At 42.8% G+C, this 26,437-nt stretch overlaps 1 protein-coding gene across 15 annotated transcripts in view; it reads left to right on the top strand.

Annotated features, from left to right (window-relative positions):
- Nucleotides 1-26,437, top strand: part of LOC115393585 (calcium-activated potassium channel subunit alpha-1-like) — a 65,503-nt gene that overhangs the window by 16,067 nt on the left and 22,999 nt on the right. For 11 of the 15 annotated variants that reach the window (XM_030098650.1, XM_030098648.1, XM_030098647.1 and 8 more), the window contains exons 3-18: nt 8,583-8,644; nt 14,311-14,404; nt 14,483-14,594; nt 18,028-18,103; nt 18,748-18,823; nt 18,967-19,137; nt 20,296-20,387; nt 23,401-23,511; nt 23,603-23,708; nt 23,792-23,874; nt 23,990-24,059; nt 24,158-24,313; nt 24,532-24,641; nt 24,740-24,808; nt 25,188-25,274; nt 25,554-25,630. In XM_030098650.1, coding sequence (XP_029954510.1) covers nt 8,583-8,644; nt 14,311-14,404; nt 14,483-14,594; nt 18,028-18,103; nt 18,748-18,823; nt 18,967-19,137; nt 20,296-20,387; nt 23,401-23,511; nt 23,603-23,708; nt 23,792-23,874; nt 23,990-24,059; nt 24,158-24,313; nt 24,532-24,641; nt 24,740-24,808; nt 25,188-25,274; nt 25,554-25,630 — 1,552 coding nt within the window. Of the gene's footprint in view, nt 1-8,582; nt 8,645-13,800; nt 13,818-14,310; nt 14,405-14,482; nt 14,595-18,027; nt 18,104-18,747; nt 18,824-18,966; nt 19,138-20,295; nt 20,388-20,472; nt 20,565-23,400; nt 23,512-23,602; nt 23,709-23,791; nt 23,875-23,989; nt 24,060-24,157; nt 24,314-24,531; nt 24,642-24,739; nt 24,809-25,183; nt 25,275-25,553; nt 25,631-26,437 lie in introns of those variants that run through there. The other 4 variants (XM_030098651.1, XM_030098642.1, XM_030098653.1 and 1 more) reach the window with 3 other exon arrangements.

Here is a 26,437-nt window from a genome sequence, read left to right as displayed (position 1 = left end):
ATCTCCACAAATGAATCCTGGAAGTGGAAAGACGGTTCTGTTATGAGTGTCAGAAGATTTCATTTACAAAGGTCTCGTAAATGCCAGGCAGGACATGAATTCACAATTTTAGGAGTCGTTGACACAGGAGATGTGAAAGCTACAAATTGTTGCCGAAGCAGCTGATTCCCGTTTGTGTGACACTTTCTGTGGATTCAGTTTTTTTCAGGAGGAGGAGGGGGACGCATTCAGTTTTAGGAAAGACAGTGTTGTTTCCAGCGATTGGGCCGATCCCCCTGGAACCGCCGCCTGTAATGCTGGTAGTGATCCCTAATGATGTGGAAGCAGCTGCACGCAGCTCCACAGGAAGCCTGCGGGACAAAGGAATAATCTGCTTTTATTGACAAGATGAGAAAGAAATCCCTTAAACCCGGCGGTTTTACTCGTGTATGAAAGTGGCAGGCACAAAGGAAAGCGATAAAGCCCCGCTTTGGATTCTATACTGTCTGCACAGTATGCGCTTTCCTGAGGAGACGCTCTCTGAATGATGCAGTACGAGCCGGAATGTTACATCCCGGTACTTCAGACACCCACTGCGCCGGCGAGGGTTCCCAGGGAATCCCGGCTGGAAGAGGAATTGCTCAGCTAACAGGAAGCTGAAGCTCTAAATGCCCGTGTGCATTTAGAGCTTACATATTCACAATCGACAGTGAAGGCAAGAAATGCAAATTTACCGCAGGAAACAGGGCAGTGATGTTGAAATATTTAAGATTTTCTCTCCCACACTATTATCAAATACTGTTTTTTTGCACATTTTGCAAACCTTTATCATTATTCCAAAATGTATGCAAGGTTAAAACTGATCACTGTTCAGTCCACTTCTAAATAAGTCTATTTTTTTTTCTATATTTAATCCCAAACATGAAAAAAGAGCATAATCATGTATTAGATATACACAAGAAGAACTCATCTTGCTTCTTGGAATCCTCTTCAGTAAAAGCTGCACCAGTTTGAAGGTTTTTCAGAGGATTATGGTACCATAAAGATTCCAGAGGATTTTTTTTTTTTTTTTTAACTATAATAACAACCATCACAGTAACAGTTTCCAGGAGTGTGTGCTCTCACATATTCATGGGGCCAGTGCACATAAATGAAGTAATATTCTCTCCTGGGAGTTTAATTCATCTCCTGCGTGTGTTTCGTCCGAGCGCAGCCCAACTCCGGGGGTTAAAAGCACCGTTTCGCTGCCTCCTCCTCTGAGTGGCAGAGTTAAGCCTGTGAATCAGTGAGAGGTGTGAGCAGAGGTGAGACGCCGCACATCACTACTGCAGGGTGAGAGAAGAGACGTGTTGAGTTGCACTTTAAATGATGCTAGTTGGGTTTCGGTGTAAGAGCAGGGCTGCGGCTCCTCTGGGACTTGTGGTTTGTACCTGCAAAAAGAAGGTAGCAAATCATTGCACCTGTTTTTTTTTTTTTTCTTTTTTCTTCATATTTTACACATTGTTCCAACCCTTTTTGGAATTTCGTCTGTAATCATAATGGAACATGAACATCTCAGGGCAGCCGTCCCTGACAGTTATAAAAATGCATCAGGCAGTTCTGGCACCGAGGAAAAGACCGGCTGCCAGAAACGAAGCTGTATTGCTTCAGGCTCAATGCCAAACCCCAAGGTTTTTAATGTGCTCTCCCTCTTCCCTTCCTGAGACATTTGAACTCCTCTTCAAAGCCGACAGCCCGAGTTTCAGACATTTCTCTCCCGCCGATCGCTCTAACGCCCTTGATAAACTCATCCAGAGGGTGAAGATATAACTTTGGCGGAGTCACCGATCCGAGCGCGTTGAACCCGCCCGGCTCCGCGTCCTTGAGCTGTGTCTCAGCCGTGAATCAGTAGATTATGAAGGCAGCTCAGGCATGATCAGAATGACACATGATGGGCTAATTTGTCACCACACACACACACAGAAAAGTCTGGGGATGGTCTGTATAATCGGCCTTCTGCTGCTGTCGTCAGCGACTGTGCTCCAGTGTGCGATGCGATTGTCATCTTGCTCGGTGATGAGTAATGCCGCAAACTGAGCCAAACTGAGATTTCAGATTTTCATCTGAATCTGATGCATGCATCGATCTGAGCGCAGGGCCGCGAATGAAGCCCTGCGCTCTGTGTTTTCTCTTCAGCTAACTCAACTTTATCTCTTGGGCAAATGAAAAAAAAAAAAAAAAAAAGAATAATAGAAGTTTAAAGCCTTAAAAGTTACATTATTTTTTCAAGGATCGAAGTTAGTTTTACCGTGAAACTAAAAGGTTTTTTAATTCATTTTCATTTGTAAGACGCTCTAATCAGCGCTTCAGCTGTTTTTCATCGACGCTCGCAGTGGACACCAAAATAGAAAGAAGCCCTTCGATGCTTTCCCCTCGAGTGTGATCTCGATTTCTCAGGAGGATTTTTCACAACAGGAGTTGTCTGCTGTTGCTAGGAAACACGTCACCGCCGTCAGTAGCTGGCGGTAGTGATCTACACCTCATCAGCACCAACGGCAGCTACAGAAACACAAACTGGGACATTCGAAACAAACCTGACGCTATTGTTTGTTTATTATTTCCTAAAGTGACAAATGTAGTTATTTGCCTTCAGTTTTTATTAGAAGTCCTGCTTCTGGAATCTTCCGCTGATCCTCTGTAGGTTTTGTGAAAGCGGACGTCGCCATCAGTGCCGACGATCGTAGTGATTGACACTGACTTTAGGCGATCTGTTGTTCAGAGTCAATATTTGATGTCCAAACCTCCCGGAGCAGCGAAGAGCCACACGGAGGTTCATGTAAATAAACGGAATTAATTATTTATCAGTTAGTGAATGTGCATTTTCACGACGGGGCTTACTTGTGTTTTCACATCAATAAATGAGAGACATGGAAAACAATAGAAATGCAAATAAGAGTACAGTTTTAATACTACTGAGATACAGTATGATGTACCGCAGTAGCGTATAGAAGCACATTTATACACGGCAGAATCATAACAACTTTTGATTAATGTAATAAAATAGAAGAGTTACAAGGATAATTAAGAGAGTGCTGCGAATGGTTTATCCTCACTAAATTAATATAGCTGTAAAATATTTAATTTCCAAGAAATGTGGTCATATTTATGTATTGTTACATTACTGTCATTACATATTCAAGTGATTTTTTTCTTTCAAATGCTACTCTAGTAATGGAATAAGTAGCAAATAATAACAAATGATGTTCTTCTTAAATTGGTATACATTACTGATTTTATTGCCAGAATGAAAAACCGAATTCGTCATTTTCTCATTATCGTTTGCCGCGACGCCACATGGAGGTGTGGTGGTTAGCATTCTTACCTCACAGCAAGAATCCATCCAGTTTGAGTCCAGACTTCAGTGTAAAGTTTGCATGTTCTTCCTCACGGCTTCCTTCCTGCATGCTTCTGTCAGCTTCTGTATTTTCCTCCCGCAGCCAAAACCCTTCTTTGGATCCAGCTTTTCAAAATCTTCTGGTTTTTGTCCTTTTGAAAAACCAGGTGTTGGCTCGTGTTTCTTGCCTGACCTCGTCCGTCCGAAACGCGCGGGCGACACAAAGGGCAGACGAGCTCTTTTTCCACTGATGCTGTGATTCGGACCGTTTAATTCTAATCTCTCTCTTCACAGACGAAGCTGTGAAACACATGCCGGTTAGGTTATATTGGGATCACGCTCCAGGAGGATGCCGGGCTTCAAGAGCGCCATCCAAGACCCCATTAGCATGCCTGTTGTGTTTTTGCCTGTCGCCACTGGCACGGGGCGCAGAGAACACAAGCCTGAACTCGAGAGGGATGCAGCTGCGTCTTAAAGGCCCAATCTGTCAATTTCTCTTATTGTAAGGGTCGGAGCTGTTTTGTTCGGCGATGACTCATATCTGACTGAAAAATCCATCACAAATCAGATTATACTTCTATAATCTCAATCAGATGTCAGTGCCAAGTCTCTAATCTTTGGTTTTAAAACCAAAACAACAATAGCTGGAAGACCGCGGAGCTGGAGTCACACGGCCCGTCCCGTCAGCTGGTGGGGAGCGCCGGTTCACCGGTAACGACTCCGTAACCGTCTGTAATGTTCATTCGGTGTCTGCGCTCGTCAGGGTTGCAGTCAATCACGTTTACGGCCGTCGTCGTCGTAAACATGATAATTTGCTGTTATCGCCCCGGACGAAGAATGAACTGCGGCTGTAAACAGAGTCCGGCGAGCGAGGACAGTCAGTGGTGAAAGTCACCTAAACATAGCGCAGAAACCTGGAACACTTTGGGAACTAATGTGTAGAATGTTTATTTTAATGTTTGCACAGTGTTAAAAATACTATTCAAGTTTATTGATTCCATTCTGAGTTGTCAAGATTTAGATCTTATAGAAAAATTAGACACAGTATAACAAAACGTCTTCTCTTTCAATTGAGAGATTTTTGCAGTGAAACACAACAAAGTTTTGTTTTTGCTTTCTGAAAACAACAGGGGTCCACTTGTTCTCCCCTTCGAAGAGTAAAGAATTATAACTAAATGTTCCCTACCTAAATTATCTGGTGCTCAGAACAGAATATGACAGTCCACTGCTGCATGAGACATAATCCCCTAGAAAAGGACTGGATGGATCGACAGCAGGGCAGAGTTTCAGCTCTATTATTCTGTCTTTGTGTTTTGATTTTCTCTCATTATGAAGACATTGTTTTCAGCTCAGTTCAGCATGTGGAGTAACTGAGAATCCTTCGTGTATATGTGGATTTGATTATAGATCAATTTATCGTATTCCTGAAATTTCTATCCACACAGAGGAACACCGAGACCTGTGCTGACTGTCAACATTTCTCTTTAAAGATGGATGCATGAAGTGGACGTCACCGGATACTTTAGCCTGATCATATGTAGAAACTAAATACCAGGCTCACCTGCTCACTTAAGCAAAAACTACTGGTCTGGTGCTTCGTCCAGAAAGGCTTTCTGGCGTCTGGAGTCCAAGCACAGAAATATAATGTCACTGAAACCAAAAAAATAAAAATAAAATTCTGTTAATTCCAGCGATGCAAAAGTTGATGGCTTTATCATTGCAGTTCTTCAAGCAGCCACTGCAGGCAGAGTGGCGCTGTGTCACGCTCCTGCTGCATCCAGTTTATCTAAACAAAGACTTGCTGACCGAACACACACATCTCTGGCATCCCACCAATGAGCGCTTTGATCCCACAGTGACCGCAGGCTTTAAGAGAATATGGAACAAACTGACCCCCGGTTCCTCTGGAGCCTGTTTTAGCTGCGGCAGCGTCTCGCACGGCGACAGAGACTCCCATTGAAGAACTAGTGAACCGTGTTTCCACTTTATCCGAACCTTCAGATACTTTAACCGAGCCATGGCAATAAACTGAGACCCACTGGTGTCATATTTATTGTGCCTCATATTGATTGTGATCGTTACCGGATGACGGTCTCTGTGTCTTCACTGCTGAGAGCATTAATTAAAGAAAACCTGTGATCTCTATGTTTTAATATTTCTTTTTAAAAATATTTAAGGTGCCACTGTGCAAAAACAAACAAAAAAAAATCATGGCTGAATAATTTTGATTTGAAGCATCGAGCTGCTCACCTTTCACAGTCCGCTCCTGCGTCTCCGGCAGGTTATTCACGCCGGCTGACGGTGAGTCACTCTCCAGGACGAGTGGAGGAGCATGAGTGGGCTCTTTGATTTGTTTTTTTTTTGCAGGTTGACTCCTGAACGCTGGAGACCTGCCGCTGCACTCTGCAGGCCCGCGCATCGCCGCCGGGGTTTTAACGTTTGGCTCAAGTCCCTGAGCCTGGACAAATTGGGTTTTATATATGACTAAGATTAGATTTATTACATTGATTCTTTCTTTGTGAAGACAGATTTGGATTATGCTTTTCATAAATCCACAGCTGGAGTTTTTCTTTAAGATGAATGTTGCTCCGCCTCAGCTTTGCTCCAGCGTGATATATTCCTTTAAACAGCACAGAGAAGAAAGACATTTCTGCTTGGGAGATTATTTCTTTGTCATCACAGCACTTTTTGGCAGTGAATATAATACTGTTTGAAACTATTTGCCACATATAAAAGGAACGTGCATTTGTGGACTTGTTTGGAGCATTTTGCATCCTGAATTTAACACTTGACAGGCTTCATTTTAATATATGCATGCCTGATAGTGTCATGTATTTTTCTTTTCTTTACCCGTTGACTTATGCTTCCTGCTTTCTGGCAGAGAACAATTAATTCCATGTCTCACAGAAAATATCTGACATTTAGTTTTGCAGCAAAGCGTCTTCCTCCCTGTCTTCTAATTGGCGCCGGCATTAAGTGAGGAACACGTACGACGTGCAAATTGGGCCGAGCGCTCCCTTGGCAGCTCCTCCTGGTCGTCACCCGCCCGAGCCCGCCGTGCCTCCCCCTGTGGGCGGAGCCGTCTGCCCAGGGAGGCTGCAGATCCAGATGTGATGCATCACTATCCGGCGACGGGAGATGAATGATGAGCGCTGGCACCGTCTGCCGCCGCCGCCGCCTCGCCGACAGGCCCAGCCGGGACTGCTTGTTACCGCCCGGGCGGCGTTGTTTACTGTCGCCGCCGAGTCGCTTCGGCCGGCGGCATTAGCATTTTCAGGGTTGCGCCGGCGTGGTTTCCGGATTGTGAAGCGGGTTCAGAGGCATATAAAGAGATTTGCTGGCTTTCAAAGAGAAAAGGTCGATTAAAAATGCATGCGGGAGCTTTTTGTCATTACGGAGCCATCAGTGGTTGCAGGTTGACAACACAATTTCACATCATGGAAATGAATTAGACTGGGCCCATTCATTATGCATGCTCATTGGTTTCTTGTTCAGGACGGCCATTGTGTCATTTCTAAATAGATGAAAGCCTGCTGGGGTCACAGATAACCCCGGTAGTGTATTTCGGGATGTAAAACATTTGTTCTGCTGTCTGGTCGAACCCCCGTCCGCTCCGGGCCTGTCGGTGTCTACTGGGGTCGAAGCATCAACTACGTTAGAAACGGCTTTAAAAGGCAAAAGCAGGACAGTTCTTTCACAACATGATTAAGAAGTTATTGTACTCTTTCTCAGTTGACGATGCATGAGATCCGTTCGTCCATAAAACAGTGCTCTTTCTCTTTTCCCAGATCAAATCGCTGGTTGATTTTGTTTTTCATCACGTCATCAGCACCTTTCTAAAACAGTAATAATAATCACATCAGTCTTACAGTAATAACACGTTATTCTAAATGTTGTATTTGCGATTCTGCTCTGATTCTGCACAGTGTCACCGTGTGACTTGAGAGCACAGGCGGACGGGAGCGGAGCATCCGACCCCGGAGCTCCATTTGTTTCAGGCTTATTCTCCATTTAGCGGCTTTGTATTTACAGTTTAGTCTGATTTCCTGCGGTGTTGGCAGCAGTGATTAAGTTTCACCCGGGCTCTATCGGTGTCAGCGTCGACAGACTCCTGCCTTGTTGGGCAGCGCTGCTGATTCTCATGTTCGTGGCCCGGCCGGCGGCCCGCTCGGCTTACCCCGGGGGGGGGGGGGGGGGTTCGGTTCATCCGGTGGCGTTTCCTCTCCTGCAGAAAAAGCCACGGCGATGGGATTGAAACGGTTTTTATTACCCGGAGCTCAGCTGTGTCTGTGAAAGCCGAAGCCACGTTCTGTCACCTCGCCCACTCTTCCGCTGCAGATTTACACGATGTACCGAGCGCCTGTGTGTTTATTTACTCTGTCAGATATACAGTAACCGGCGAGGCTGTTTGTGACACGGCTGCTGGAAACTGTGACTCCTTCTTTTGGGTTTATATAACACAATTATAACAGGCTGACGAGATCCGTCAGGGTCTGTCGATGCTCATTAAGAAACCTTGAAAAGCGTTTCTCTTTGTCTCGTAGCATTTGCTTTACTGCCGACATTTTCGTTGATACTTTCTGCATGCGGGAAAAAGTATAGATTCAATTTTTCATCATGTGAAAGGATGACCAGGTCACGGTCTGTTGAATGGTTTGCAAGTCCAAATCAAATCTAATTCACTCAGATCTTTTGAATAGCTTCATGTGTGAAATGTTATTTAGCTCAGAACATTTCACAATGAGGTCCGTTAATGAGAAGCTGCAGAAAACGGCGTCGATCTGCACATGTGCATCATGGAATTAAACTTCCTGTGCCTTCGCCTTGGACCTGTGGCTCAGCATGTATAACTGATTAACTGATATATGTATTTTATCTTGGCTTTTCCTCCCAGTATTTTAGTATTGCCAAGTTTTGTAGAGAATTGCAACTGTGGCTTTTTTGCGGTTCCCTCTCGGGTTGGCTGGCAGCTCCGTCTTTTTTGTGCATAATGTTGTTTAGGTAATTGTTATAGTTCATATTCTAATGAAGCCTTTAAGCTGCAGTGATGCATGATGAAGCACAAAATAGTAACTGCCGTCATCCTTTTGCTTTTCCTCCAAAGATCCAAAGATGAAACGTCTCTTATCAAGAGGCAAAGTGTTTTCTTTTTGTGCCAAAATGTGTAAAAGTTGAAAGTGGGATGATCCGGGAGTGTCTTTCTCACTTGTCTTTCTCTGCTTTTCTCCAGGTGGTGCTCGTATTTGCACTCAGCATCGGAGCCCTTGTAATATACTTCATAGATTCCTCTGAGTAAGTAGTTTTGTTTTTATCCCAGAACTCACTACCGGTGCTTTGCTGCTGTCACCTTAAACACTGTTTTATCCTATGAAGACAGCTGCCGACTCAAATTAAACACGACTTCTTTTGCAATTGTCATAATTTTGTGTGCAAATGCTTAATATAAAACTCAAAATCCGATCTCCACTTGAAAAGCTGAAACAGTCGCCATGCAGGATAAAAACCACACAATATTTTATGTTTTATCCCCATATTGCAGCTAAACCACTCAAGTTGTGCAGGTAAAATAATATTGCATCAGTCACAAGTGGTATTAGATCTCTTTGGGAAATTGTGTTTGATTTAGACGTTTGTGATTTATGTTTGCCTGAAAGGCTTCATCCATTAAATGTTTCCCAGAGACCCATAAATCCTCAAACTTGCGCGTATATTGCGCTCGGCACCAGCTGCCTTAATAAGCCTGAGTGCTCACCGTATAATATTTAAGAAGACACACTTGCTGTGCTTTTAATCCAGTCGCCTTGCAGGTAAACCGCTCCCTGATGAACCCTGTCTAATCCCTGTAATGAAGGGATCGGACTCACAAACATTCGGAGTTCCCGTTTCAAACAATCGCCATCGATCATCAGGCGGGAGGAAGCGTAAGACCCTTTCAGCTTCCTGTGCCGCCCGTATTCTGTTACTGTGGCCTCGTTGGCGTTTTCGACAGGAAGCGCCATTAAGAAGTAGAGAAAACTGCGCCGGGGATCAAAGCGCCTGCCCGGACAGAGGAGGGAAAATGAACTGTAAACTGGTGTGAATCAGACTCAGTCAGGGGGGATTCTGGGTGTTTGTTGCTTCATAAAACGGCGTGGAGCTGAGGGGAGAGCTGGCTCCAGAGCGCGATCTCATTTCATTATCTGGACCGGCTCAGGTAGAGTTACATACACGCCGCCGCCGTCGGCGGCCTCCTGTTCTCGGGCGCTGTTTGTTGCCGCGCCCGATACCTTTCCACATGATGAAGGATGACCTCTGACCTCTCTGTTTAACCTTTTTCACACGTAAGAAAGAGCATTGTCGGATACACAATGAGGAGTAACGCAGCAGCATCTGGCCGGTGACTTATTCTCTGAGGAATCCCACAAAGCTCTGGGGTCGTTCAGGCTTTTTCAGCTCTTTCCATTATTCACACTGTATTCTATCACTCGCTGACAGCCCAACAAGGCGAGTACTTAAAGCCAAAGAGCGGCCAGTTAGCCGCTCTCTGGCGTGCTTCTAAGTGGCAGCAGACTGTAACAGATACAGCCCTTTCTGTAATTAGTCCTGCGGGGGTTTCGCCCGGGCTCTGACGTGATGGACGGTCTGACCTGACAGCGAGCGGCGGAGAGTAGAAGAGAGAGACGTCAACGCCGCCACGGACCCACTTTGGGTCAGAAAGGAGCTGAAGCCCTGAGCAGGAGACAGAAAGAAACCCGCTGGGTGTTTGAGACAGCTTTATTTCATACATCTTCAGCCCGGCCTCACTTTAAACCAGAGGTTTATTTGAAATTTCTCGCGATGTTGATATCAGGATATTTACCTCAAGTGCATGTTTTTGGCCTGTGGGAGCAAACCAGAGCTCCTGGAGAAAAAGTGTGTGTGTGTGAGAGAGAGAAAGCCAGAACAGTAAATCTCTGTAAAGCTGAGAGGAGCTGCAGATTCAGGTGACAAGCCGCTGGAGGTCTGTCTCATTTTCAGCCCCTGTCTCTGTCTCACTTCCCGTCTCACCCTCTTACTTCGCACCTTAACATAAAAAGTTTACCACAGTTTAGTTTTAGAAGCTTCGTTTCGAACATGTAAGAAAGCAAACAAGTGAACAGTCAAAGAAAATATCGAAGAAAACAGATTGTCACTTTACCGCTATATAAACAATAGAAAAAAGTCAACGCCATATGTTTCACACACCCGAGTAGGAAGAAGTACTGATTTATTCCTCCTCCTTCACATCATTGCCGTTATCTTAATTTACACAACAATATATCTTTAGAATTATCATCACTTTCTATACATTAGAATACTACAAATATACTGTAATATCAACAGTTACAACACATTCATCACTCAAACGGCACCATAAATAAACAAAGATGTCAGCACTCGTCTCCACGCAAAATTTCTTCCATATTTTTACGCCACAAGTTGACAAAACTTTGAAGAAAGAATCCACCTATTCTTTTCCGTGTCAGTCTGACAGTTTGCATACAAGACTCACCAGTTAAACTGTGGATGTTCTCAATGGAATTTTGTTTTTTTAATTATTATTACAAACACAGCATTCTTTTGATTCAAGCGAACAAAGACCAACATGCTGACAGGCAATCATAGAAAACAAAGTGCAACAGTATCTGTTGCGTCAAATGTAACTGAACAAGAACTTTTACAGAGAAAACCCAGCAGCTGAAAATAGAAAGCTGCAGGTTTTAAAACAAAAGCAAATCAGTGGTATTTAAAGTATTATTTAGATGAATTTTCTTTGATCCTGATGTTCTCATTGACCTTTTATATTCTGATCTACAGCCTGTAGGGTGTCAGGTTCTGCTCACGTCGCTCTCATTATAAATTCTCTATTAACTCTGTTATTTAAACCTGTTTCAGAAGGAGCAGCATTGTGATTTTACCTCCCGCTGAACGTTAGTTTCTCTTCTCATGACTTCGTTTTGTTCTTCACCTCCAGAAGGAAAAAAAAAATCCATCTCCTTCAGCCAAGAAACGTCCTCTGATGCTCTGATTTCTTTCACCATATACCTCTGCTGACTGTCACACACACCTCAGCGTGGCTGAATGAGTTCTGACACTTTTTCTAAAACTTTCTCGATTAAATGGTTCAGCAGATCTTTGAAGGATTAGTGTATATTCATGCAGCCTTAATGTCAGACAGGAATGGGCATCTGCTGCATTCGAAAACTGATTAAAAGCAGAGTTGAATACTTTAATTATGAAGTGTGCAGCTTAATAACTTGTAATCCGTGGAACAAGACAAATAATGAATTCCAATATTAGAAAATAAATTGACCTGCAAAGATCAAACATAAGCAAACGGACTAAATATAGATGTCCGCTGCCGTGACGTCCCGTGTTGACGCTGGGCCGTCCCGTCTGATCCGAGCCCGCCCTGCATGAAGGGCAGCGAAGGACCGGTCCCGCCGAGGACAGGGAGCGTCTCTGATCCATAACAGGCTTATAGTCCAAACCAGGCCTACTGGAACTCAATTATTTAGCAGCGCAGGTCTGCCTCTGCTGTGCGTTCTGTCAGCCTGCCATGACGGGGATTTGCTGGGCTGATGTGTCATTACCACTGTGAATCAGGGCAGAACTGTCGGGGCTATTCCTGGAGATGGAGGGACGAAGGATTTATTCACCTTGTGGACATCTTGAAATGTAAAAGAAAAAAAAAGTTTAGTTTTTTCAGGAAAACACATCAAAGGACGAAGGATCAACTGTCCTTTTTCTGTCTCGTTGCAGTTGAACTATTTCAAGATTTACAGGCTCTCAGTTTATGTATTTTATTTAATATTTTATATGTTTGGCACCTTTTTGAGCTCCAATATAATCCTGTCCATTAATCCAGTTACATCATGTTTTAAAAGCATACAGGACTCAAGAACAAAACTTTGATTTTTAATTTTTGAATGCATAAAGAATATTTTTTACAGCACAAAAGTATAATAGAGCTCCAGTTCAGAGTGTGGACTCTCAGATTTATGCTTCAGTATTTAGAATAATACGCCGCAGATGCTGTAATGTATACCGATGCGGACTTAATGCAAATCTCGATTAGACGCCGCATGGAGTGTGTGAGGCAGATGAGGACAGATAGTCTTCATCGCACCGACGCCCTCTGCATCATAACACCGCCGGATCATTTGTGTATCGCTGCTTAGCATCAGATCGCTTCAGAATAATCCCCGGCGGACTTTAATGTCACTTTATGAACTCCGCCCGGACGATGCCTCGTTTCTTTCTTTTTTTCTTTTATTTTTTTTCCTTTACATAACAAAAGCAATTTGGCTTAATCTGAGTGGTATTAAAGCGCACGGTGTGGGGGGGGGGGGGGGGGGGGGGGGGGAGTCCGCAGCTGTTGAGCGATGCAGTGTGCATTAGTGGAGCTTATGAATTTGAGGATCAGGGGCCCTGCAGGTAGACGACACGTGAACACATGAACAGACAGGGGCCCGGTCAGCGACACTGACCTGTCCTTTAACGCTCTTTAGCACAGTGGTTATGATCCGGAATCGTGCTCATAGTTACTCAGAACATTATTTCATATTTTCTGTCTATTACTCTGGAGATTCAAGAGATTTTTTGAGTGATTTGTGACCATCTATTGTGGAAGACCGATTATTTTTAGACACATTAAAAGCATGTTGAGTAACCTCTGAGAGGCCTGGTCTGAATTGAAGTCTTTGGTCATCGAGATATTATTCTGTTAGGTCACTGAATTCACTTTCCTGCTGGGAACACGCTGAAATAAATTATATTCATCTTTGCGTAAGGTTTGACGATCACTCAATAATATCAAAACTGTGTCGTTTGTTTTACAGAGATTAAAAAAACATCACTCTTTATAGAGAAGTAGTGTGAGCATCAGTACTGTGAGGGTGAATGTATGAAAACATGCATGTTCCAAGCTTTTGCCAGTAAATATAGTTTATCTGGTTTCAAAACATGGAAGAAAAACTTTCCAAAGTTCAGATGAAGAATCTTCAAACTGCTTAATTATAACAGATAATCCAAAAGTCATCCATGTTTATTTGGCTTATTTCAGTCAGCAAAAGAAAAACTGTGAAATCTGCATTTTCTCAAACCCAAATACTAATTTTAACAATTAGAAAAAGGATAATTTTGAATATTTTGTAGTCCGATTGCTTCATTTTGACAGTGTGAACAAACATTCATTTTAACACAACTAACCATCACTCCCCCTCTAATAGAGAAACCAACCTGTTTTCCATTCTTAACTCTTTATAACTTGAATTGTTTTCTGTCGCTGTTGTGTTCAGCTCTGAATGTACAGTTTTCCTTTCAGGTGTGAACAAGTCAGACATATTTCTAACTTCCAGCTCATGGATGCTCATTCACAGTCATACTAACCTCCTACATCTACTGTGACGTGGTTAATCATTTCTCTTTATTTGGATTTCTCGTGCCAGATACAAGCTTTTTGAGGGTGAGCCTTCACTGCATTGCTAGCATTTGCTATGGCTGCCTGACTCCATGAAAGCAGACATGAAACCCTTTGCATGCTTTTAACCCTTAAACTACTGCTTCGGTGCTGCACTTCCACCCATGTTTGACTGAACATTCGCATCAAACGTCAACGAGACGGAGGGAGACAATACGGATCATAAAGGATTCCTCCAGCAGATTGCTTTGCAGTTATTTAAGGGTTAATGAGGTATATGAACAAGTTACTGCTTGTGTGACAAATACGTGCATGCTCTTCCTCAACAGAAAAGCCTTTGGAAATAAAAAAAAACAACAACTATTGCACTCTGTAAAGATGTAAAAATGCATTTCAGGAAAAGAAGAATGCATCTTTTGGGTTTAAGCTTTGATAAATTACTCTTGCAAAAAGAAATATGTCACTACTTTTAAAACTTCCAGTGCAGCACCGTCTCTATTATCATGCAAACGCTGTTTTTCTTTTTTGTCTTCAATAGTCCAATCGAGTCGTGTCAGAACTTCTACCAAGACTTCACGCTGCAGATCGACATGGCTTTCAACGTCTTCTTCCTGCTGTACTTTGGCCTCCGTGTAAGTCGAAGTTCCTGCAGTTCAGAGAGGAGATACGGTTTCTTTGCATTTGAATTTGAAACATCTTGTTTCCTGCAGTTTATTGCTGCCAACGACAAGCTGTGGTTCTGGCTGGAGGTGAACTCGGTGGTGGACTTCTTCACGGTTCCCCCCGTCTTCGTGTCGGTGTATCTCAACAGGAGCTGGCTTGGTAAGGTGGCACACACACATACACACACACACGCCCGGGCAGCCTGCGGTGCCGCCCAGTGGAATAAACACACACCTCCCAATCTAAACTCAGTATGAACAGTGATTCGCATGATCACTCATGAACTTCATGAGCTTTGTTTATTTGAGGTCAGAGGTCGTTGGGTGTGAGCCGTCTCACCTGTCCTTCACCCCCACAGCAGAGAAACCAGCTCATCTCCCTTTAGTAATTGTGCTGTGATTAAAAAGTACACGGACGGATGAAAACAGGTAACAGAGGCTTTGTTGTGGGTGAAAATAGAAGTCAATCTACTAAATGTGTGAAGCTCGTCGCTCGGAGAGACCTGTGAGGAATTAGAGGATTATTCGGGGTGTTGTCGCTCTCTCGTCTTTCCGGTCAGCTTCGGAGCGAAGCGATCACATCTGCCTCTCTGTGAACATGAACACCTCTCTGACGGTCTGTTAGGTGCAGTTGCATAATGTTCATGTGTGTGTTTCTCAGCTGATCGCTTCCTGTGACTGAAGCTGAAGCAGTGCTGGTTGCTGGTGCCATCTAGTGGACAAATCGGACCATTGTTGGGATTTTATTTTGGTATTTATGCTGTGGCTTCATTCATGAAACGTTTCAAAATGTTTTGGTGCCACTGATCATTTCTCTATATGGTGCATTCTGTCTTTTTGTTTCCATATCGACCCGGAATATACAAAAGAATATGTATATATAAAATCCCTTTTCCCTTAATCTGCCTCAGCGTGGCTGCTGAGTGATTGGCGGTGACGGATTAGAGGCCGATTGTGTGTTTTGTGAAGCGGAGGTCAAACAGGTGACGGGGGTCGTAACCAGCTCAGCAGCTGTCAAACTCTCCGCTCCCATCAGAAAGTCCACATTCCAGAGGGCGATGGGCCAAGACCGCCAATCTGCCCGTCCTGCTGCCTGGACGCTTTGACACAGATACACTGGAACCACCGTGCTCTGACATCCTCTCATTCATGAGCGACGCACGCTTTCGGATGCCGTCTGGAATCCGCCTCCAGACGCTCGACGCAGAAACGACCCGCAGAGGCTAATAGCAGTGTTTGTCTTCGGTTTTGTCGTCTGCAAGCTGAAATCCTGACCTCCTGCACGCGTTAATATAAACAACACATTTGTCTCTGACAGCGAGAATAAATCAGCTGCAGCGTCACTCTTCCAAATAACATATTCCTGTTTTGACGGGAGCCACATGTCGCAGCTTTCCCCTGCTGAGATGATGTTCAAGAACAAATAATACGACAATTAGTGATAGATTCGCTTTATGGAAGGGTCTGAAAATACAAAGTCTACCACAGAATGATGATCAGGACCCCCAGAGGTGACTGCTGATTGTTTCTGATTGTTTTCTGGTGATTTTTGCACACAAAACTATGTAGTTTTATATTTTAACTGAATAAAGTTTATAAAAGAGTGAGTGACATGGGATATTTTAGTTGAGTATCTAAAGTTTAAACTACTTTAAGGCCACATAAGTTTAACTTTATTGTGAACTATAAAGATACTTTTTACAAACTAAGCATCTTTGCATTTGATTTCAACCAGGTGTATTTCCAGCATTTTTTCACGCTGTGCATTTATTTCAAACATGGACTACAATAAGAATTATTACATCAGCTGCGATTCATTTAGGGATTATTGTCAAATCGCTAAATCCGTAGAAAAACACAAAGGTTGCCAAAAAAGCCCCTCATTTTGACACACACAGCCGCGCTGGCGGTCCACATGGCTCGCTTCCTGTCGCCAGCGTGAGACAGAGAAACACGCTGTTCTTGCCTCAGATTAGAGAATGGAATCAGCAGTTCGTGGCGTTATAAAGCCGAGATGTAGGTTACATTGTGAAGCCGGCTGATGGACAGACTCAGGGTCTGGCCTCTTCCTTTCCCTGGATGAATGCTAAAGGAGCTTAAACTCTAATATCCTGATGGGGAAAGGGTTTGCTTTAAGCTCGCCGGATGGACTCGATGACCGTGAGGATACTGTAAAGGTCCGAGGTAAATCACATCAAAATGCTTCTTTTAAACCGAGACGTGCTTGATGCCAGCCGTTCGGGTGCAAGTGTCTGGATTTATCCTATTTTTTGAGGGAGAATTTTGCTTCTGAAGAGGTTTTTGGGAAGATTCTTTATATTTTTTGAAAACTTTCTCGACATGATCCCCACTAAGATGTTAGTGTACAGGGGCGCCGACGGCGGCGCCCACTCTCAGGCCGTCGCCTCCAATACGAGGAGACGCAAGAAATCGACCGGGGAGCTCTTCCAGAAGGGCTACAGGGTCAGGATGGGCCACCCGCAGGTCGCCGACAAGGAGGACCAGGACAGCATCTGCTACAGCCTGGGCGCGTGCTTCCATGTAATCTCCTACTGGGGTAAGAGCGGCGGGACGTGGGAAACCGGGGAGGGGGGATCTCCTCTAAAGCCGCACGCTGGCACGTCCGGCGCTCCTCGGACTCGGCCGCAGCTGGACCGGGTTCAGGATTCCGTGTGTATTATTGCTTCCAAAGCCGGCAAGCGCTGGAGCCCTGGCGAGGCTCGCCACGGTCCACGTCATTTTATTAAAGATCGGTTATTTATTTTTTGGGAGAGTCGGACTTGCCTGATTTGTGTCATTTGGCAGCGGCTCAAATCCTCTCCGGCCGGTGCCATTAGTGCACGTGGAGATGGATTTTACTTGATTGCTGGCTTGGCAGAGGTGGCTCTTAATTGTTTGCAAAGCCTGATGGTATTGAGGATGCGGCTTTCTTTTTTTTTTTCCTTTTAAGATTTAACTATAAATCATTTGGCTTTCAGATTGTGGGAGGTTCCTTGTTTCAAACAGGAACTCTTGTTTTTTTTTTTTTTTTTTTTTTTGATTAGAGGTGATTTCGCAGTGGATTACTGGCTTAAATGAAACACGTACATAGAAAGAAGATTGCAATCTCCCGTGCATGATACGGCTCAGCAGGCCGGAGTTGTCACTGTTGATTCGTTGATGCCGTGCCGTCCTGGAACAGCCTCCCATCCTCCCCACTTTTCATTTCATTCGTACCCAGAAATTTGGGGATTTGACGTCACGTCTGAGTGGCGGAGTCCACCTGTCTTCACTCTAATCCAGGCTCTCATTTCGTCCAGGCGTGTTTCAGGTAGAGGCCGGAGCGCTCACTGGATTAAAACTGATGAGATGAAGACGAAATATCTGGGATGCTGAGCTTATTTGCGAGTTTTTTTTTCCCCACACACAATTAGATTTCTTTCGTTAGCGAGCGCTTGGTGGGTCGGAATCGACTGCTCTTCTGAAAATGAATCCGTTGAAACTCATAAACATGGATGAAAGTATGAAAGGTATCGTTCTGAAGCTGCGATCGAATTGTCTGTGATGCCTCCGCTGTGACCTGTAGTAATCTCTGACTGGTCTTCTTTTCACAGGTTTGAGGTTTTTAAGGGCCTTAAGGTTGATACAGTTCTCAGAAATTTTGCAATTTTTGAATATACTAAAGACGAGGTAAGTGTATTAACGTCTCATCTTCAACTTTTTTTCTCAGTTTGTGCTTTGTGATGTTTTGTTTTTGTTTTTTTTTCCCTTTTGCATGATGGTTTTGTTTTAGGAAGCATGGATGTAGTTTGTTTTTTTTACTACTTTTTCTCAGCATTTCAGCACGCTGGCCACGTTATTTTGTGCCGTGTTCGTCTTGAATGAAACCGCTTTGCGTTGCTGCTTTCTGCACAGATGTCATGAAGAGCTTATAGAGCGGCAGAATGTTGAAACATAATCTCCACTCAGATTACAGTAAAGGGTTGACGGAACATAGAAGAATGGCACAGAGGTCACGGAGGAACTGTGCAGCTAGAAGATATATTCTGTATTAACCCCACACCTATAAATCCTAAAAGCTGACTTTTGCTCACAAGATGTGATTATTTACATTTGCAGCCGTGTGTGGGACGGGCAGAGGAGCTCCAACAGAAAGTTGTTAGAAATTTGTATATAAATCTCATTCAAACAATTGATTTGTCAAATAAAATCATCAATTCCTCCACTGAAATATGTGATCAATAGTGCATGTTCAAGCCTTGGGCTGACTTGTTTGGGTGTAATGTCAAGCCAACAGTAACTCGGAGCTAATATGTCGCCTTTTCTTGAAATAGCAACTCCATTAAGCTGGTCAACCTGTGTTCAATCTTCATAAGCACATGGCTCACTGCAGCAGGCTTCATTCACCTGGTAAGTCAGCGGCCGCTACGCAGACTGAGGCGAAGGTGTGGCGCTTTGTCTAATTGTTACACGTTTTGTCTGTATTTTTCCTGTAAAAGAAGATTTTAAAACACCCGTCAGTTCCTTGTTTCACATCTCCGTTTCTGTTCCAGGTGGAAAACTCAGGGGATCCGTGGGAAAATTTCCAAAATTCCCAGCCTCTCTCCTACTGGGAATGTGTCTACTTGCTCATGGTTACAATGTCCACTGTTGGCTATGGAGATGTTTATGCAAAAACCACCCTGGGCCGCCTGTTTATGGTCTTCTTCATCCTCGGTGGTTTGGTAAAAACCCCTCTCATTTCTTACTCCTGTTTAAAAAGCCTCGATCACATGACAGCCTCCGGCCTGGCGTCAGGAGACGCCGGGAATCAGCTGACTTGTTGTTGATGCAGAGGCATGATGTGATGTACGAATCACCTGCTTGATCATTGTTCATTCAGGTTTCATACTGAATTCCTGTTTTAGTGCATTTTGATAGGATCTGAGGGTTTTTGCATCTGTGATTGAATATATTGGTTTCAGGTGCCCCCCCTCCCCCTTCCAACAAACACAGCGAGGCGAGGATGATTTCTATAACGCAGCATCATGGATGAAGCCACATTACACTCTTTATCGTCTTCTGCACAAACATCCACAAGTATATAGAAAGTGTAAAAATCTGATGTTTACGTTCAGTGAAATTAAAGCTAGCTGAAACTGATTTAAGGAGACTACAAAGTGTTTAGTTATTTATTTGTTGTGAAATCACATTCGTTTTTTTGCTTCAGAAAACCTCGGTATGGGTGAAGGTTGTGGATAATCTGGGTGTAATGGGTGATAACTTGGTTGTTTGTAATTTACCTGTATATTTCTTTTAAGAATTATTCAAGCTGAAGCTCAGTGATTGCACTATTAACACAGATAAGGACACATTTTGTACAATAACGAAAAAATATCTCACACGGCTAATATTGTTAAACAGTATAAAAAGCTGTCTCTGCCATCCATTGAGCTGCGTTATTCAAATCAACCCGACGCGTGTTTGCTGGACAAAACATGGCAAATAAGGCTTTTTCTTGATTTTTATGATTCTTAATTTTCCACTGCAGATCAGCACGCCACTCACCAGCTTTCATTTTTCTCCTTTATTCTTCCAGTACCTGTAAATATTAGCTCTTTCAATTTCCTTTTTTTTTTTTTTTCATTTCCATTCTTTATTTTTCTCCACATCTGCAATGTACCTGCGGCGAGCGTTCAGGTTACATTCTCTCAGTTTGAACGGACGGCACGTTTCCGATTTCCTCTCTCAGTCTTCTCATTAACCAGACAAAAAAATCAAACCATTCCTGCACACGCAGTCGCTTCCCTCTACGGACTTCCTTAAACCTAAAATAGAGGACGTGCTCTTCTTTGCTTGTCTTTTTTTTTAGTCTCTTCTTCTGTCTCCTATCTTTCCCTTAGGCCATGTTTGCAAGCTACGTCCCTGAAATCATAGAGTTAATAGGAAACCGCAAGAAATATGGTGGTTCCTATAGTGCGGTTAATGGGAGAAAGTAAGTATTCACGGAGGCTCTACTGCCTCCGCCGCAGTAGAACCTTCTCTGCATGCACTTTTCTTTTTCTTTTCCATGCATGTAGGCCATGTTTGCTCGCTACGTGCCAGAAATTGCTGCTCTCATCCTTAATCGGAAGAAATATGGAGGGAGTTATAACTCGACCAGAGGCAGAAAGTAAGTCAAACAAATAAGAAAAAAAAAAAAGAAAGAAAACAGCAAACTTGTACTGGTGTGGTTTTGTGTGACTCAAGTGTTCCTCTCGTAAAGAGGTGACCTACTTTTTACTTGAACATCGGGAAACTGTGGATTTTTGAGATGTAAGGATCTCAATGAACACTGAAGTCACACTGTGACTGAAGAACTTGGCCATGATCGATGTGTTTGATGCTTTTTTTACATGTGTACAAGCTGTCATTGCTGCTTGTCTGCTTTTACACTGCAAAGAAATATCCATCTTACTGTGTAAGATCCTGTTAAGATGGATATTTTCATTGTGGTTTTATAGATGTTATGTTGTGCATTAATGTAGAACATGCAGGATTTTCCCGCTTATTTAAACTGTGTTTGTTCATTAAACTACTGGAGATTATTTCCTCGTCAAAGGATCATATAAATGTTGGGTGAGGATAATCTTTAATGTGGAAATGAAGAAAAATAAAGTTTATAAATTTGCAGATTTTTCTAAAGCGTCACTACTGGATTATGTATTTATTTTTAAGTTTTGAGTTTCCAGTGAATTGTGTGCACTGTCCAGTTTTTTTAAATCTAATTTTAAGTCATTTGTAACAATAGTTTCAGAGTTGCTGTATAGATATGCGTTCTTATTATTATTGTGCATATTTATACAAATCGAGTTATAAGACAAATGTGGTCTATTTTCTTGTTAAAAAAAGATACTATAATGACACTTTAAAAGCTAATAAACTCTTTTCTCCATAATGACACAAACCACAGTTTGTTTTCTGAGAAAATCCTTCATGTTTCGTTTTGTATTATTTGTATTTCGTGCGAATTGTCAGTACATGTGACAAAGTTGTGTTTGTGAACCATTTTCATTTTTCTTTCTTCACACATCCTCTCCTGACCCCACCTCCAATCTGAGGCTGACGAACAGACAAAAGTAGAAAACTAAAAATTATTTAGATCTGATAAACTACCATGACATCACTTTTATTTCAAATGATCTGTTGTTGTTTGTGTTTAATGCACCGTTCCGTGCACAATCTAAGCATGACTGTATAAGTTTTGTTGAAGATTAACAATTTACAATCAGTTATTCAATACATACTGGTATTTTATTGTGTAAATACCCTTTATTAAGCAGCCATGACAGACACATTCTCATAATTCTCTTATTTTCTCAGAAGGAAACGCCACTCATTCATTCAGTCCTGTGTGCCTCTGCTTGCTTCCTGCTAATGTTTCTTTTTCTTCAAATTTCCAGTTTTTCTGTCCTCGAAAAACTTTGCTCTGCTGTTTTCAGTTCCCACGCTTTGCTTCTCGAACACTCCTGGCCTTAATCTTCAGTCTGACCGACACAGAAAACCTTGAGTTTAGAGGAAAACTTTGACAGAGTGGGGAAACACTGCGAGGAGCCTTCTTGCTGAGAGTTAGGACTGCAGCGTCACGGCGGCGTGTGAAATATAAATCCACCTGTAACGTAACCTGTTCCAGGCACTTTGACCAGACAGTCAGAGAAAGATGACATTATTTGTGAATGTGCCTGCTTTAAATCAGTTCTGAATTCATTCATTGAAATCTCATTTATTTAAAATTCTTTCTATCAATAATTCAAGTTACTACACGTTATAGAAATGGCTGAAGTGAAGCTTTTCCTCTGCATTTCCTGCACTGTGGTGCAAAATATGACTTGATGACATATTTTAAGCGCAATGCTAATGATGAGATGTGCATGAAGCATCGATTCTGTTGTCCTAAATCTCAGCATTACATATGGATAAGCACAGTTTCCCAAGATGTCAAACTCTTCCTTTGTTGTTCATTCAGCTGTTTCTAGATACAGTGACGTTCTGCCAGTGCCTTCAATAAAGCACAGCTCGGAGTAGCAGGTTGAAGAAAACTTTGTTTTAAACCAAATTATGGCCCCTCCTTGTTAAAAGATCACAACAATTGCTTTATAAATTTGAAATGTCACCATTTCAGTTGATTTGTTACTTCCCATTTGTGTGATTTTGAATTCTGCTTCATTGTTCACAGTATTGACAGTTAAATAAATGATACAGTATAATGTGTGACGAACATCCTGTAGGAAATTATCTCGATAGACACGCTGCCTTATTGTGTTTGGATTCACACAAATATGCAGTCGAGACAGCGGTAATATTCACGTCTACCACAAGAGGTACATTTCATCATCACCCAGCTTTTATGCTTTAAAATCACTAGAAAATAAGAGCATGTTCATCTTTAATGTGGTTATTAGTGTCTCTATTGTTCTCTTTCCAACTGTTCTTTGTTTCTGTCTTTTACTTCTCATTGTTTTTCTTTTACAAATGACTTCAGGAAGTGGATTGAAAGTGTGTTTATTGCACCTCACTGCAGGACAGTGAGACTTCCAGTGGTGGCTCTTCTCACGCAGCAGCACTTCAAAATAAAATGTTCGCCCAAGTAAACGCCCGAAATGACATTCTTTAAAAAAACAATATATACATTTAGGTCTGATAAATATAAAGCATAAATAAAAATAGACTGGATCTTTATGTGAAAGGTTGTGACCTGTGGGAAATAACTGTTTGATTCCATAATCTCCATCTAAACAAATCAATCCTATAATCTGATATTTTAATCCAGTCTGACCTTCCTCTACTCTGACCTCCCATCAGCCCCCCAGAGTCCATCTCACTCCCCTCATCTCACGTTTTTACCTTCTGATTCCAGCGCAAAGACAAAGATAAAACACCAGTGTGTGTGTGTGAGTGTGTGTGTGAGAGTGTGTGTGTGTGTTGCCGCTGACTCGGCCTTCATGATCGCTCTGCACCTCGTCTTGCAGGCACATCGTGGTCTGCGGTCACATCACACTCGAGAGTGTGTCCAACTTTCTAAAAGACTTCCTACACAAGGACAGGGACGATGTCAATGTAGAAATTGTTTTTCTCCATAAGTGAGTACTTTGAAGTTCTGAAGATTTCTCTGAAATAATCTCAGAAGTATTTTAAGATTTGTTTGTTTGTTTGTTTTTGTGTGACTCTCAGTATTTCCCCTAATCTTGAGCTGGAAGCCTTGTTCAAACGCCACTTCACCCAGGTCGAGTTCTACCAGGGGTCCGTCCTGAACCCGCACGACCTGGCCAGGGTCAAGGTAACCTTGACCTCGGAGACGAGCTGCTGACGTCCTGAACTCCTGAAGAGCTCAGAGTTTATTATGTTCACGTTTCCTCTCAGATTGAATCGGCCGACGCCTGCTTGATCTTAGCCAACAAGTACTGCGCCGACCCCGACGCCGAGGACGCTTCCAACATCATGAGGTACCGTAACATCACCGTTTCTGATTTATTTGTGTTTTTTTTTTGTTTTTTTAAATGAGAAATCAAAAAAAGAGGAAGAAAATACTGATTTCCATCCTTGTTCGTCCCGCCTCAGGGTGATATCCATCAAGAACTACCATCCGAAGATCAGGATCATCACCCAGATGCTGCAGTACCACAACAAGGTTTGCTTCCTTTAAACAGTCTGAGGCAGCGCTTTGTGTTGATATTCATTTGTGAGTTGTTATAATCTGTTAAATCCTGCGTTCCTCCCCCCCCCCAGGCCCACCTTCTGAACATCCCCAGCTGGAACTGGAAGGAGGGAGACGACGCCATTTGCCTGGCGGAGCTGAAGCTGGGCTTCATCGCCCAGAGCTGCCTGGCTCAGGGCCTGTCCACCATGCTGGCCAACCTCTTCTCCATGAGGTCCTTCATCAAGGTACTCAGCCATCTCTCCTCACTGGATTAGCTTTGGAAGTGAAGTTGGCCTTGAAAAAGAGTCTGAATGGGGAGTAATAATCATGCCAGATGTGACCTGAGTGCCGCATCCGGCGAGTGGGAAGGGATGAAAGAAGTTGGAGAAAGTCAATGAGCTGGCATTACGTCTTCTTTTTTGTTGTTTTGTTGTGATTTTATGAGCTTATCTCCTTGTTGCAGATTGAGGAGGACACGTGGCAGAAGTACTACCTGGAAGGAGTGGCCAACGAGATGTACACCGAGTATCTGTCCAGTGCCTTCGTGGGTTTGTCCTTTCCAGTCATCTGCGAGTAAGAACTTTCAAACATTTTTTTTTTAGTGAAACACAAATAAATCAGTATAAGAAATATAAACGAGGGCTTGAAATGAAACCGATTGTGTTTCGCAGGCTCTGCTACGTGAAGCTGAAGCTGCTCCTCATCGCGATAGAGTACAAGTCTGATCAGAGGGAGAGCAGGTAAGCGGCTCCCATTACAGTTCGTGAATGCAAAAACTTTAATATCACTGTTTACTTTCAGCCACCAGGAAACTTGGACTCGCTTCCCTGTTTGACTGCAAACAAAAAATAAATGTGTTAACATCACAGAGAGTTCTCAAGCAGTTGGCTTCTTTAAGCTTTGTTTTACTGTTTTTTTTCTGTCTTTTTGGGAGTATTAACGCTCATTCGCAGCCTCTCGAAGTGTCGCTGCTATCTGCGCTCCATAGACGGGCCGATCTTGCCAAATGAGTTGGGAAACTAATCCCGGCGGCTTGTGCCGCTGCCAGCGATTGCAAGTGGCGCAGATTCTGTGATATAGCTCCGTGCCGTGACGTCTCCGCTCTGTGGATCCTCGCAGCACCCTGATAAACCCCGGAAACCACGTGAAGATGCAGGAGGGGACGCTGGGCTTCTTCATCGCCAGCGATGCCAAAGAAGTAAAGAGGTAATCGATGAGATGCGAAGATCAATCAAACTGTCACTGGGCTATAAAATGTGGAAAAATGGCTGATATGACTTAATAAAGCAGCTTCCGGTCATAAATCAAAGCTTCACTTCACGTAGCGTCATAGATCTTTAAAGAAACGCGGCGTTTTCTTGACTTTTGATCAATCTCAGATATTGATCAGTACCTGAAATACATTTCTATCAATAATGTGATCTGAAGCGAACTGAAAGTGCTCATATATAAAATGTGGAGCCAACTTGTCTTTTTTGTCCACAGGGCGCTTTTCTACTGTAAGGCCTGCCACGACGACATCACCGACCCCAAGAGGATCAAGAAATGCGGCTGCAAGAAATGTAAGTGATGGAATGAAACAATGTGCTCGTAAATAAAGATCAAAAATCTTTTTAGCAATCAGTTATTGGAATTAAATGAGATATTCTGGGTTTCAATAAGGAAAGTAAAAAGGTTTTGTAGTGGTTTAAGTTTTATTGTATTGTTACAATAAAGAAATAACTCATATTTTTCTATTTTTTTTTGTCTGTAATCTGTCAGTTCCCCAGCATAAACCAATGCCAGTTTGCTATAAGTCAGATTGTCCGAACATCCTACAGATACTAGTATCTTACTGTAAGTCGCTATATTGTTAGTTTTAACAACTGCAGCCAGTAATGCAGACTTGCAATTTATTTACACTTCCTTCAGTGTTTTTGCTGCAATTTTTGTGCAGTTTGCTCATAAAAAACATGGATGATATATTTCCCTTATTTACTGAGGATACTCACTGTGGACCGCTCTGTTTCAATGATGGAAATGTAATTTTACTCTTATATTTTATTTAAAGTCATTCCATTATTGGCTTCATTACATTTAAAATAGCCAAAATGATTACAGTAATAATGAGCAGCTTATTAGTTTTATAATGGGACACTGATTAATTCCATGGGATTATTCTCAGATTAATGTTTATTTCGTTACCTGTGCCGATGTTCTCTCCATTTTCCTCTGTTCACCTGTGATCACGTTATCTCTGACCTTGTGACCTTACCGGACTGCTAACTGATGGATTATTTGCTCCTCTGCTCCCCTACTTCACAGCTCGTCTTGTTGTAACCTTTCCAGCTGACACTTAACATTGATGTTTGATGTATTTTTTGTTTTTT

Source organism: Salarias fasciatus, chromosome 8 (assembly GCF_902148845.1).
Source record: "Salarias fasciatus chromosome 8, fSalaFa1.1, whole genome shotgun sequence".
Lineage (NCBI taxonomy): Eukaryota > Metazoa > Chordata > Actinopteri > Blenniiformes > Blenniidae > Salarias > Salarias fasciatus.
Note: the sequence above shows the minus strand (reverse complement) of the source record. Positions and strands in the feature narration are given on the sequence as shown.